Source organism: Staurois parvus, unplaced genomic scaffold, assembly GCF_062004578.1.
Source record: "Staurois parvus isolate SC_StPar_1 unplaced genomic scaffold, SC_StPar_1.0 ptg000293l, whole genome shotgun sequence".
Classification (NCBI taxonomy): Eukaryota; Metazoa; Chordata; class Amphibia; order Anura; family Ranidae; genus Staurois; species Staurois parvus.
Window position 1 is genome coordinate 418,636 of NW_028318089.1, and position 13,743 is coordinate 432,378.

Consider the following 13,743-nt stretch of genomic DNA (forward strand, 5'->3'; position numbering starts at 1 on the left):
ATAGCGCTCGCTTACTATTTCTCTACAGGAAATAAATCTTAGACAGATGTCACACAGATAGGTTTTCCCTCTGTTCCTCTTGGGGGTTAGCTGTAAAATTTTTGAATCTTCTGCTGTCCCAGCGACAATGGAACCCAGGACAAATAAGGAGGATGAATCTCCCCAACAAGGAGAAAGCATTCAAAACTTGATAAAGGTTCTAACCCCCAGGTGTCAAACTGGCAGCCCTCCAGCTGTTACCAAACTACAAGTCCCATGAGGCATTGCAAGATTGACAGTTACAAGCATGACTCCCAAAGGTAGAGGCATGATGGGACTTGTAGTTTCACAACAGCTGGAGGGCCACCAGTTTGACACCCCTGTTCTTAACCCTCACCACTTCATCCAAAACCTAAAAAAAAAAGTTTATTTATTTGCAAATTCTTTATTCCAGATATTTCACACATCATGTGCAACAAACAGGACATAGTGTAGATAGAATACAGATCACTTCATGATAAGTAGTAAGATCGTCGTACACAAGAAAACGTCAACATTAATGGAAGAAACGAGTTTACTTTTAACAAATGTTTGTGTGCACCAATCCTCTAAGGTTTAGTTTCTTTTGCCACTTTCTCATCTCTTAGTTATGTGTCCTTCATTTTGTATTTATTGATTCCTCTTTGTATGTTTTTGACTGTAGAGCAAAAACAGGATCAACCAAAATGGGGAGCTAATTGTAGTTTCAGAAATTAGTCGTTACCAGATGCGTAACTTGGCAGACTGTCTGGATAAAATCCGCACTATGATTTCGGAGGCCAGCCGAAAGCCAAAAGTAGAGACAAAAGAAGATATTGAACTTCGAAAAACTAGGTAAAAGCATGAGATTATTTGCAGTGTGCAATAATGTGTAAACTGTAGAAGTGTTTACGTTGCCAGTTTATGTTTTTATGTAACTTTTTTTTCTATGAAATCTGCATTGCCCAATGTAGGGTCGTTTTCACTGCAGACACAGAAAATTACTATATTATTAAACTAGATACTACATGACTGATCAAGGAGGAGATGGTATCACATCCCCAAAGTATTACAAAAAGAACTTAATTGTGAGTGGGATTTTAGAGGTACTTCAATTAATTGACTGTCATTAATACCACCATAATAGTTACAAATTGTCAGATATTATTTTTGTTTTGTTTTTTACATAACAGACAAATAATGCAGACCTTCACTTATTACATGAACCCGCCTCCTCCCTCTTACAGAACTGGAAAATATTTTGTCATTATTTGTAAAGTACAGTTTTTGAGCTGCAAGGCAGCCCTTCCTGCTTTCTTGAAAATGTATGTTGAAACCCAACCTCTGTAGCTGTAAGATAAAGGTGCCAGATGGATATCAGGGATGGATGGATGGATGGATGGGAGCAGTAACACTGAGGCAGCTCTTCTTAGAGTGGAAGCAAGGCTCTAATACAGTAACAAGAAAAAGAGAGGAAGGTGCCTCTAAGTGCAGTATTGACAATTTATTAAGTAAACAATGGAAAATTTGCACTTACAAGATAAACAGTTAAAAAGACTCATTGTGTGGTGATTAGATCCAGGTGGGACATCCAGCCGTCCAGCAGCAAACTATGCCTATAGGATCAGGAAGTAGAGTCCAGGATGTGCCTGTGCATCAAAAATGATGCTTGGAGAGCAGAGTCAGATGTGGCAGGTGAAGGGGGCGGTAATGCATTTTGGAGCATGCTCAATAGGCTCCTTCTTCAGACCTCTGTAAGCTCTCCAAGCATCATTTTTGATGCACAGGCACATCCTGGACTCTACTTCCTGATCCTATAGGCATAGTTTGCTGCTGGACGGCTGAATGTCCCACCTGGATCTAATCGCCACACGATGAGTCTTTTTAACCATTTATCTTGTAAGTGCAAAGTTTCCATTGTTTTAACTTAATAAATTGTCAATACTGCACTTAGAAGCGCCTTCCTCTCTTTTTCTTCTTCCTGCTTTCTTGCCTAGGTGAAAATTTTGTAGGCACCCCTAGTTCCCAGGAGGCAGTCTTACAAGAGGGCTTATGCACGCTGTGAGATTCTGCACAAGCACAGATACGGCACTGAGCTGTCCCAGGTATTCGGGACTGCAGCGTGTCTGTACACACATCGGGATTTTTAAAGATGTAGGAGCAGAGGTGTGGCGAGGGGAGGATAAAATAGGTGAGGTAAAATTCCACTTCGAAACCTTTATAAAATTACATATATTACAGGTCAGTTTAACATAATTGCCATACAGTAAATGATAATATCCTTCCAGTAGTCCTCATATTGACGCTGCATGGCTAGCACAACTAACATTCCATCACGGACAGTACTCAATTGTTGTAAATACTAATTTAAGCTGATCCTTGCTGGAAACTGAGGAAAATGTATAGCAAGATCTATAACATAAAACAATATAAATGCTTTTATATCAAACATTGAACATGTCTAAACATCAATGGCTATTTCCTTTCCATGAGAAGTCGATGTAATGATTGACTTCTCACGAATGGGCTTGTTAGAAAATTTTGCTCAATTGGATGCAGCGCTGATCAGTGTATTTTGGCAGTGGCGCAGCTCCCGCACACAGCTGGGAGGATTCTCACATTCACATATATATTACAGTGGATAAAAAAGTCTACACACCCCTGTTAAAATGTCAGGTTTCTGTGATGTAAAAAAAATGAGACAAAGATAAATCATTTCAGAACTTTTTCCACATTTAATATGACCTATAAACTGTACAACTCAGTTGAACAACAAACTGAAATCTTTTAGGTGGAGGGAAGTAAAAATAAAAAAACTAAAATAATATGGTTGCATAAGTGTGCACACCCTTAAACTAATACTTTGTTAAAGCACCTTTTGATTTTATTCCAGCACTCTTTTTGGGTATGAGTCTATCAGCATGGCATATCTTGACTTGGCAATACTTGCCCACTCTTCCTTGCAAAAACTCTCCACATCTGTCTGTGCACAGCCCTCTTCAGATCACCCCACAGATTTTTGATCGGATTCAGGTCTGGGCTCTGGTTGGGCCATTCCAAAACGTTGAACTTCTTCTGGTGAAGCCATTCCTTTATTGATTTGGATGTATGCTTTGGGTCGTTGTCATGCTGAAAGATGAAATTCATCTTCATGTTCAGCTTTCTAGCAGAAGCCTGAAGGTTTTGTGCCAATATTGACTGGTATTTGGAACTGTTCATAATTCCCTCTACCTTGACCCAGTTCCAGCTGAAGAAAAACAGCCCCAAAGCATGATGCTGCCACCACCATGCTTCACTGTGGGTATGGTGTTCTTTTGGTGATGTGCAGTGTTGTTTTTGCGCCAAACATATCTTTTGGAATTATGGACAAAAAGTTCAGCCTTGGTTTCATCAGACCATAACACATTTTCCCACATGCTTTTGGGAGACTTCAGATTTGTTTTTGCAAAATGTGGCCAGGCTTGGATGTTTTTCTTCATAAGAAAAGGCTTCCATCTTGCCATTCTACCCCATAGCCCAGACATATGAAGAATACAGGAGATTGTTGTCACATGTACCACACAGCCAGTACTTGCCAGATATTCCTGTAGCTCCTTTAATGTTGCTTTAGGCCTCTTGGCAGCCTAAAACACCAGTTTTCTCCTCGTCTTTTCATCAATTTTGGAGGGACGTCCAGTTCTTGGTAATGTCACTGTTGCGCCATATTTTCTCCACTTGATGATGACTGTTTTCACTAATACCTTGGAAATTCTTTTGTAACCTGACTGATACTTTTAACAATGAGATCCCTCTTATGCTTTGGAAGCTTTCTGTGGACCATGGCTTTTGTTGTAGGATGCTACTAAAATGTCAGGGAAGACCTACTAGAACAGCTGAACTTTATTTGGGGTTAATCAGAGGCACTTTAAATGATGGCAGGTGTGTACTGACTCCTATTTAACATGATTTTGAATATGATTGTTTAATTCTGAACACAGCTACATCCCCAGTTATAGAGGGTGTGCACACTTATGCAACCACATTATTTTATTTTATGTTTACTTCCCCCCTAAAAGATTTCAGTTTGTTTTTCAATTGAGTTGTACAGTTTATAGGTCACGTTTAAAGTTGGAAAAAGTTCTGAAATGATTTATCTTTGTCTAATTTTTTTACATCACAGAAACCTGACATTTTAACAGGGGTGTGTAAACTTTTTACATACACTGTATATGGGTATCATTCATTAACCGCCTCCCAACTGTAGCAGATAAAATTATGGACAGTCCCAAGGCACCCTTTACTATCATGGACAGTCCTGATGCACCCTTTAAAATTGACAGTCTTGAGGCACCCCATTCTAAAATGTGCAAAACTATTCTAATAGTTTTATATAACACGGCAACATCCACACATGTAGGACACCCAACATTAGAGGTGATTTATTCTTCCAAAGCAAATACACTTTTTCACACTGGTACTGACTAGTATTCCAGTGTTTCTCTTCTCCCTCAGTTTCTCTCCATCACTGAGCTAAGGTGACCCCAGGACTGATGGAGAGGGGCAGGGGAGGGGAAAACTAGAATGCTGTGCAAGCAGCTGACATCCTCCTTATCAGCTGATGATGTCATTGGTTATGAGGATGCCGGCGGCGAGAAGGCTGTAATGGTACACAATGAAAACTTGTGGCTTTGTGTAACTAAAATGCAGGCTTGCATACAAGTTTTGGGCAATTTTTAGACATTTTGCCAAGGCACCCCTGAAGAAACTTCAAGGCACCCTGCCTGGGCACCGTGGTTAAGAGAGGCTGCTTTAGGTGATAGGTGTGGCTTAAAGGACCTTAATAGTCTTCACTGGTATAAAAAAAAAAAATGTTATTACAAAAAAAGTCTAAAAGGGGAAAATATAAGCAAACACACAACATCTTGCATATACATAATTAAAAACAGCTAATTGGTGTTTGGCATGGTGTAGATATCTGTGTATAGACCACAGGATTGCTACATCACTGCCAATCTAATACTCTGAGATCGAACAAAAAGTGTAAGACGCCCTAAGTGGCCAACAAGGCTATCTCAAGCAAACTGCCAGTGTTTACATCATAGTTGTGCAGATTCAGTTGGCATTTGTCCTAGTAAGGCCCACAAAAAAAAACAAAAGCACCTCCTAGATAACTCTTATGGCGCAGTTGACCATTTAGGTACTCCTGTTCCTTGTCCACTTGACTTCGTACCATCATGTAGGGACTTAAACACACTCGGGCTACTCACATGGGATAAAACACCACTGACCAAAAGGTAGGTAATAACCTAAGGTGCAAGTCATAGATTACTACTATGAAACTGTTTCAAGCATTTCACCCGCCAGGTTTGCCCATTTATACTGACCACTTGCTTAAAAGTATCTTGTTGGTGTGCCGGCCAATATATGGGGGATCATTCAACAGGTAGTTCGTAGATACCAACAGGACGAGCAGGGTGTTTTTGCCAAATGGAGTGCAGCATACAGGTAAATCTGACTTACTGTAATATATTTTAAGTATAGTTTATGGATTTATACAAAATGTCACTTGTGACCAGTAGCACAGCGTTCATTAGCATCCACAAGGATCAACATTCCTGAAAGTTCAAACAATGAACTGTCATATTTCCACTCTTACCATTGAAATTCATAAAGGTTCCTATAGTGGATTAGTGTTACCACCATTATTTCAAACATTAAGTCCTTGCTAACATTTGGAAGACATTGAATGTTTGCAACAAGCTTCAATCTCAGAAAGTTTTGTTAGTACAAATATAGAGATCTGAACACCATAGTTCTTTTACAAAACTCAAAGGAATTCAATCTCTTCCCATGTAAAGAATAATCTCTTCACATCAAGTAACACTATCAGAGAGCTGTTTTGTTAATGCAAATATGAATGTTAGAACACTGTATTCCACCTTCAAAATTCCAAGGAATACGATCTCTTCCCATGCAAAGCATACATGCAATCTACTGAATAAAAAAAAAACAGCTGCAGGCAATAGATACAGAGTCTATCATGAATATGCCCAGCATTAAATACCTTTTATGGTGCTGAAAACAGCTGGTGATGGGATTTTCCTGTGTTGGGGGCATTTTACCACCCTCATACAATGGAGTCTCCTAGATATGTTTTCAGTGTCCCCTGAATTGAGCAGAGCCACCAGATGTTAACAAAACATGCATGCCTTGACACATTTCACTATTAACCATGGCGTGTCTTCGATTTTCTTTTTTTTTTTTTTTCCCCTTTGCTTGCTTTTTCATGATTTTGGTGTATGAGAATAATATTTGGAAAATATACCTGAATTGTAGTGAATAATGTCTGTAAAATTATTGCAGCTCAATGTCTTTATTACTGTTGCTCTTTTGTTTTGGGCTAAGCCAGTTTTTTTTTTGTTTTTTTTGAGTGATTTATAGAGAGGAGTGCTTTTGCACTCAATAAAAACCTGACGGGTGTGATCCTCCCCTGTTCAATCCAAAACTGAAAAAAAATGTTGGCTATAGGTACATTTAAAGCTTTTCTTTTAGGCCTCATTCTCACAGACATACATAAGCTGCCGTGTCTGCCTACGTGGGGTTTAGAGGTGTTCCATGCCTCCATGTGCAGGCAGTCCCATTCATTAGTGGGTGCATGCTACCCAAACTCACACTGCCTGCATTCAGGGACACACATACCCATATGGTTGTCAAACTGGGAGCAGCAGCTGTGTCTATGTGGATGGATAGGACTGCCTGCACATGGATGCATAGAACACCTGTACATCCTGAGCAGGCAAGCACAGGCGTACAACTAAAGTGGAGTTCCAGCCATTTCTGTGTTTATTAAAAGTCAGCAGCTATTAAAACTGTAGCTGCTGACTTTTAATAAACACACACTTACCTGTCCCAGGGTCCAGCGATGTTCTCACCCGTTCCGTCCCTTCTCCCCTTCTCTCCTCCACGGCGCCGGAATGTCAACTGTGGGCACCAGGCTGTGACAACTTGTGGCTTCACAACCTGGTGTCCACTGCGCATGTGTGAGTCACGCTGCGCCTCCTAATTGGTCCGGCAGTCTCCTGGGTCCTGTAAAAGTTCCCAGAAGACTGCAGGAGGGAAGAGGGGGCCGAACTTCTGTGTCACTTCGCCGTGGCGAACTGAGCCAGAAGTGGGATTCAGATACCTGTCAAAAGATGCCAAATATGGCAGTGGAGGGGGGGAGGAGGCAAATGAGTGGAACTCCGTTTTAAGTATGTCTGTGTGACTGAGGTCTAACTTTTTTTTTTTTGTCTTTGAAAATGAAAACGAGCTGGGAACTAATCTCTGATATTATTTCTGCTTACAGACTTCAGAATATGAACCGTGAACGGTTACGACAAAAGAAGATTCATTCCTCTATAAAACAGAGTAGGAGTGTGAGCATGGATTAAGTGATGCCAATACTTCAGTAATGGACTATGTATTGCAGCGAAAAGGCTTGAGATGAAGTCTCAGGTTACGAAGAAGCCTGAGATCCAGTTATAAATAAAGATTTCTGGAGGGTAAAATGTAATATGTGCTCTACACATTGTGCGAGATTGCAGCATTTTATACATATTGCTAAATATTTAATAAACTTCTGTACAGAATTTCCAGTGTTCATTGACCATTAAATTTGCACTTTATGCCCGAGCTTTAGTACTGTCACCTCCATACAGTTGTTGTCAGTCACTCTTGCTAAAACAAGACAACAGAATGAATTTCCCTGTTCCTTATACATATACCACCCAAAATGTTTCGGTTTTTGGTAGATGCTGGCTTGTTCTGAGTGGAACCTGTCCTGTTAAACTGCTGTATGCTCTTGACCACCATGCTGCAGCTCAGTTTCAGGGTCTTGGCAATCTTCTTATAGCCTAGCCCATCTTTATGTAGAGCAACCATTCTTTTTTTTTTTTTCAGATCCTCAGAGAGTTCTTTGCCATGAGATGCCATGTTGAACTTCCAGTGACCAGTATGAGAAAGTGAGAGTGATAACACCAAATTTAACATACCTGCTCCCCATTCACACCTGAGACCTTGTAACACTAGCAAGTCACATGACACCAGGGAGGGAAAATGGCTAATTGGGCCCAATTTGGACATTGTCACTTAGGGGTGTACTCACTTTTGTTGCCAGCAGTTTAGACATTAATGGCTGTGTGTTGAGTTATTTTGAGGGGACAGTAAATTTACACTGTTATACAAGCTGTCCATTTACTGCTTTACATGATAGCAAAGTGTAATTTCTTCAGTGTTGTCACATGAAAAGATAGAATAAAATATTTACAAAAATGTGAGGGGTGGACTCCCTTCTGGGAGATACTGTACATATAGAAATGTCATTCAAGGTCAGCTTCCAGTGACAGCTAAACCCCACTCGGCTTTCTTACATCTGGATGAATAACCATTTTCTTACCGGGCTATAGCTGAATGATGGCTACAGCGCGGTTGTCTAGTTCTGGGAGGGTCATCATAAGACGTCCTCCCAGAATGCATTCAGAGGGATGCGCACCCTCATTTATTTTTTCAAATCTATATGTGTATAGCCAGCTATTTTTTTTTATTTCAGTTGAAATCTTTTCGATTTTGAACAACTTTTCGAATTTGGTTGAACCAATGTTGAATGTGAACGACTTTTTGAATTTGGTCAAAATGTTTTCGAATTGAATTTGAATACGAATTACCAAAACGAATCCCGAAAACAAATTGAACAGATTTACCAAATCCAAGTACACAAAATTTGTTAGATTTTGGATTGAAACAAAACAAATTTTTTTGTTTTGCACATGTCTAACCCTGACCACCCTCCAGACCTTGCTACACGTAGGGTTGTGATGCTCTATACTGACAAATGTAGCAGTCTGTATTCTGTACACCACAATCCCCGGAGTGTGCATCCATCATAATGCTCACAAAGGAGACATGACTGCAGTGACCAATAACAACAGGGCCATCTTTAATACTGATTGGACCCTGGGCAAAAATTTTCTTGGGCCCCCCCCATGCACTTTCGCACCCTCATCATTACACAAGACCTCCCTCACACTACGCCCATCATTACACAGGACCTCCATCCCCCATACTGCCTCCATTATTACACAGGTCCCCCCTCCCCCATACTACTCCCCATTATTACACAGGACCCCCTCCCCTATACTACCTCCATCATTACACAGGACCCCAGGGGGTGAAGAGGTGGGGAGGGGGTTGTTGAGGGTGGAAAGTCAGAGTGGTTATTGTTTAGGGTGGAGAGATGGGGGAGGGGGTTATTCTTTAGGGTGGAGAGGTGGGGGAGGGGGTTATTCATTAGGGTGGAGAAGTGGGTTATTGTTTAGGGTGGTGAGGGGGTTATTTAGGGTAGAGAGGTGGGGGTTATTGTTTAAGGTGGAGAAGTGGGGGAGGGGTTATTCTTTAGGTGGGTTATTGTTTAGGGTAGAGAGGGAGTTATTTTTTAGGATGGAGAGGTGGGGGTTATTGTTTAGGATAGAAAGGTGGGGGAGGGGGTTATTGTTTAGGGTGGAAAGGTGGGTTTTTGTTTAAGATGGAGAGGTAGGGAGGGGGTTATTGTTTAGGGTGGAAAGGTGGGTTATTCTTTAGGGTGGAGAGGTGGGGGAGGGGGTTATTCTTTAGGGTGGAAAAGTGGGTTATTGTTTAAGGTGGAGAGGTAGGGTGGAGAAGTAGGTTATTGTTTAGGGTGGAGAGGTGGGGGAGGGGGTTATTCTTTAGGGTGGAAATGTGGGTTATTCTTTAGGGTGGAGAGGTGGGGAGGAGGTTATTCTTTAGGGTGGAGAAGTGGATTATTGTATAGGGTGGAGAGGTGGGGGAGGGGGTTATTCTTTAGGGTGAAAAGGTGGGTTATGCTTTAGCGTGGAGAGGTGGGGAGGGGGTTATTCTTTAGGGTGGAGAGGTGGGGAGGGGGTTATTCTTTAGGTTGGAGAGGTGGGGGAGGGGGTTATTGTTTAGGGTGCAGAGGGAGTTATTCTTTAGGGTGGAGAGGTGGGTTATTGTTTAAGGTGGAGAGGTAGGGAGGGGGTTATTATTTAGGTTGGAGAGGTGGGTTATTGTTTAGGGTGCAGAGGGAGTTATTCTTTAGGGTGAAGAGGTGGGTTATTGTTTAAGGTGGAGAGGTAGGGAGGGGGTTATTCTTTAGGGTGGGGAGGTGGGGGAGGGGGTTATTGTTTAGGGTGCAGAGGGAGTTATTCTTTAGGGTGGAGAGGTGGGGATTATTGTTTAGGATGGAAAGGTGGGGGAGGGGTTATTGTTTAGGGTGAAGTGGGTTCTTGTTTAGGGTGGAGAGGTGGTTCTTGTTTAGGGTGGAGAGGTGGGGGTTATTGTTTAGGATGGGGAGGGGGTTATTCTTTACGGTGTGTTATTGTTCAGGGTGGAGAGATGGTGGTCAGTCAATCTTGGTTCCCAGGCTTCACAAGCACCTCTCCTCCTCCATACTCTGCTATGGAGCAATGGATGGGAAATGCAGGGGGGAGGGAAGGAGAGTGAACCCCACAGCTGCCAATTGCTGTCCCGAACTCCAACACTCAACAGCCCCATCCTCCCCCCTGCAAGAAGTTCTGCAGCAAAGTTGTCAGAGGTGGGGGGAGGGGGAGCCGGGCTCAGGGTTCGGCACACAGTCTTTGAGGACACACCCCACTCACCTGGCAGAGTAGACTCATGCGGCAGCTGTCCACAGAAGAGCCTGGAGAGGGGGAGTGGCACAGCACATCTCCAGCGAAGAGATTCACTCCCATAGACGGGTTGAAAAACGGCCGTTTTAAAAAAAAAAAAAAAAAAAAAAAATTGGTCATTCGATCGGCCGACGTTACCACCAACGGTAAAAAAAATCGGCCCATTTTCGTCCCACCTACGGCCGGCATTTAACCCCATAATTACTTCTGTCCCTTGCAGAGAGCTCTGCTATTATATTTTACATGAAAAAGTCTTGCGGTTGCAACAATGTATCTATTTGTATCCATTTTGGATAAAGATGTTTTTATTCGGATACAAATAGATACATTGTTGCAACCGCAAGACTTTTCATATAAAATATAATAGCGGACTGGAATTCTTCTTTTTCTTCTTCTTCTTCTTCTTCTTCTTCTTCTTCTTCTTCTTCTTGCAGGTCACGGCTCATGCGCAGATTTTTTATCAGTAAAACGATCGGCCGATTTGCCCATCATTTCTGGGAAAATCGTCCGATCGTCAAAATCAGCCAGAAATTTTCCAACTTGACTGATAAAAAAAAGTGCCGACCAATTAACCCACTAACAGTGTGAAAATTGGCCGATTTTTGGCCCGTCTATGGCCTGCATAAGACAGAGCTAGGGCGGGCGGAGTCAGTGCAGAAGGGGCAGGGCCATTAGAGGGGACACTGCAGGACACTAGCCTGTGCCGGGTACTGGTAGGTGCCAGGAGGAGAAAACTGTTATCAGCGCAGGCTAAAAGGGACAACTGCTTTGTCCCCTCATCAAAAACTGGGCCCAGGACAGCTGCCCCTTTTGCCCTGCATTAAAGGCGGCCCTGAATAAGAAGCAGCCCTTCCTTCTGGGACACCTTAAAGCAGAGTTCCACTCACCTGTCAAAAGATAAAAGTCAGCAGCTACAAAAACTGTAGCTGCTAACTTTTAAAAATCAGCCACTTACCTGTCCCTCGGTCCCGCTGTGTGTCCCTCGCAGCCCGTTTCACCAGCCATCCTGTATTCCAGGCGCCGGCATCTTCAGTGTGGGCACACGGCTGTGACAGCTTGCGCTTCATGAATGGTCCTGTAGTCATCTGGGACCTGTCACATGTCCCAAAAGACTACAGGGAGGGAGGGAGGGAGGACACCTTCCGCTTCCGATCACCTAAGTCAAAATCGGGTACCCTTCTCCCAAAGGTGCCAATCCTTAATGGGGAGCAGGGGAGCAGTCCTTAAAGCAGAACTTCCCCTTTTGGTTGGAGCTCCGCTTTAAGTCTAGGTTCACACCTGTGCATTTTCTGATGCGTTTCGCAGAAACGCACAGCAGTCCATTTAACATGATTTCCTATGGGACAAGTTCATATCTCTGCGTTTTCACCCGGTGCATTTTTTTGAAAGGGTCAGGGACTTATTTAAATGCAAAACATTGCTTTTTTGGTTCTATAGACTTCAATGGAGATGCTGCAGAAAAGCATGTAGTGCGTTTTTGATGTGTTTTATTCTGCCCAGCAGCAATTTGAAAAAAAAAAGAGCCAAAACTCATCAAAAATAAGTAGAAAAATGCATGTGCAAAAACGCACCGCAGAAACGGATCAAACGCAAACTGCATAGGTTTGAACTAGATTGTAAGCTTCAAGGCACAGGGCCCTCCTATCCCTCTTGTATTGAACTGTATTGTTGCTGTATTGTCACCCTTTACATTGGAAAGTGCTGAGCAAACTGTTGGCGCTATATAAATCCTGTATAATAATAATATAAATCCTGTATAATAATAATAATATAAATCCTGTATAATAATAATAATATAAATCCTGTATAATAATAATATAAATCCTGTATAATAATAATAATATAAATCCTGTATAATAATAATAATATAAATCCTGTATAATAATAATAATATAAATCCTGTATAATAATAATAATGATAACCAAGCCTAATGGAAGCAGAAGCCTCACATGTGCTTCCCATTGGCTGCACAGACCAATAAGCACTTGCCATTGCAAGCATTACGATGGACAGCCTTGGGTTGTGTATTGTAGTGTACAGACTGCCACACTGGCAACATGGGGCATCCCAGACACTATGTGCACTACAGTGGGGTCCAGATATCTGAAGTTGTGAAACAATGGACTTACCCTTTAAAAAACCCAAAGCTTGCAAGGGAATTTTCAGGGTGGCATTGGGAAGGCATGTGTAACCTGCCTATGGTGCCTTCTATGGAGCAATTCTGTTTTTGGCCTGTTTCTGTTTTATTCTTTTCTATTCTATTCTTGTCTTTTGTATTCTGTTCTATTCTTTTATTGTAGACTTCACCTCCGCAACATCTCCAAGATACGGCCATTCTTAACCTCTGAAACCACTAAGCAACGTATTCACTCCCTTGTTATCTCTCGCCTTGACTATTGTAACTCCCTCCTCATTGGCCTACGGAATCGCAGGCTATCCCCTCTTCAGTCTATCATGAATGCTGCTGCCAGACTCATCCACCTAACTAACCGTTCTGTATCTGCCACCCCTCTCTGCCAATCCCTCCACTGGCTTCCCATTGCCCAACGGATAAAATTCAAAACAATAACATATAAAGCCATTTATAACTCTGTCCCAAATTACATCACCGATCTTGTCTCCAAATATCACCCAAACCATACTCTCTGCTCCTCCCATGACCTCCTGCTCTCTAGCTCCCTTGTCTCCTCCTCCCATGATGATCTCCAGGACTTCTCCAGACCTTTCCCCATCCTCTGGAACTCTCTACCCCAATTTATCAGACTATCGCCTACTCTCTCTTCGGGGAAGCCTATGCTGCCCTCAGCTAATAATGGAATCTTCTACTCCTACCAGGGGCGGACTGACAACTCATGGGGCCCCCAGGCAATAGGGGATCTTGGGGCCCCTGTGTCCTTGCCCAAACTCAAAAAAGCCTATGCAAAAGGTACCAGGGGCATCTCATGGGGCCCCCTACTGACCCTGGGCCCTCGGGCAATGCCCAAGCTTCCAAATGGTCAGTCTGCCCCTGACTCCTACCTGTCCATCCCCCACAGTTACTACCTTTTGTACCACCAGCCCCTCCCT

At 42.5% G+C, this 13,743-nt stretch overlaps 1 protein-coding gene across 1 annotated transcript in view; it reads left to right on the forward strand.

Annotated features, from left to right (window-relative positions):
- The window catches only part of MRPL58 (mitochondrial ribosomal protein L58), a 29,822-nt gene extending 22,218 nt beyond the window's left edge, over positions 1-7,604 (forward strand). Inside the window, exons 5-6 of the mRNA XM_089682638.1 lie at positions 683-852; positions 7,322-7,604. Of these exons, the coding sequence (XP_089538764.1) occupies positions 683-852; positions 7,322-7,406 (255 nt within the window). The 3' untranslated portion in view covers positions 7,407-7,604. The remainder of the gene's footprint in view (positions 1-682; positions 853-7,321) is intronic.
- The last annotated feature ends 6,139 nt before the right edge of the window (positions 7,605-13,743 follow it).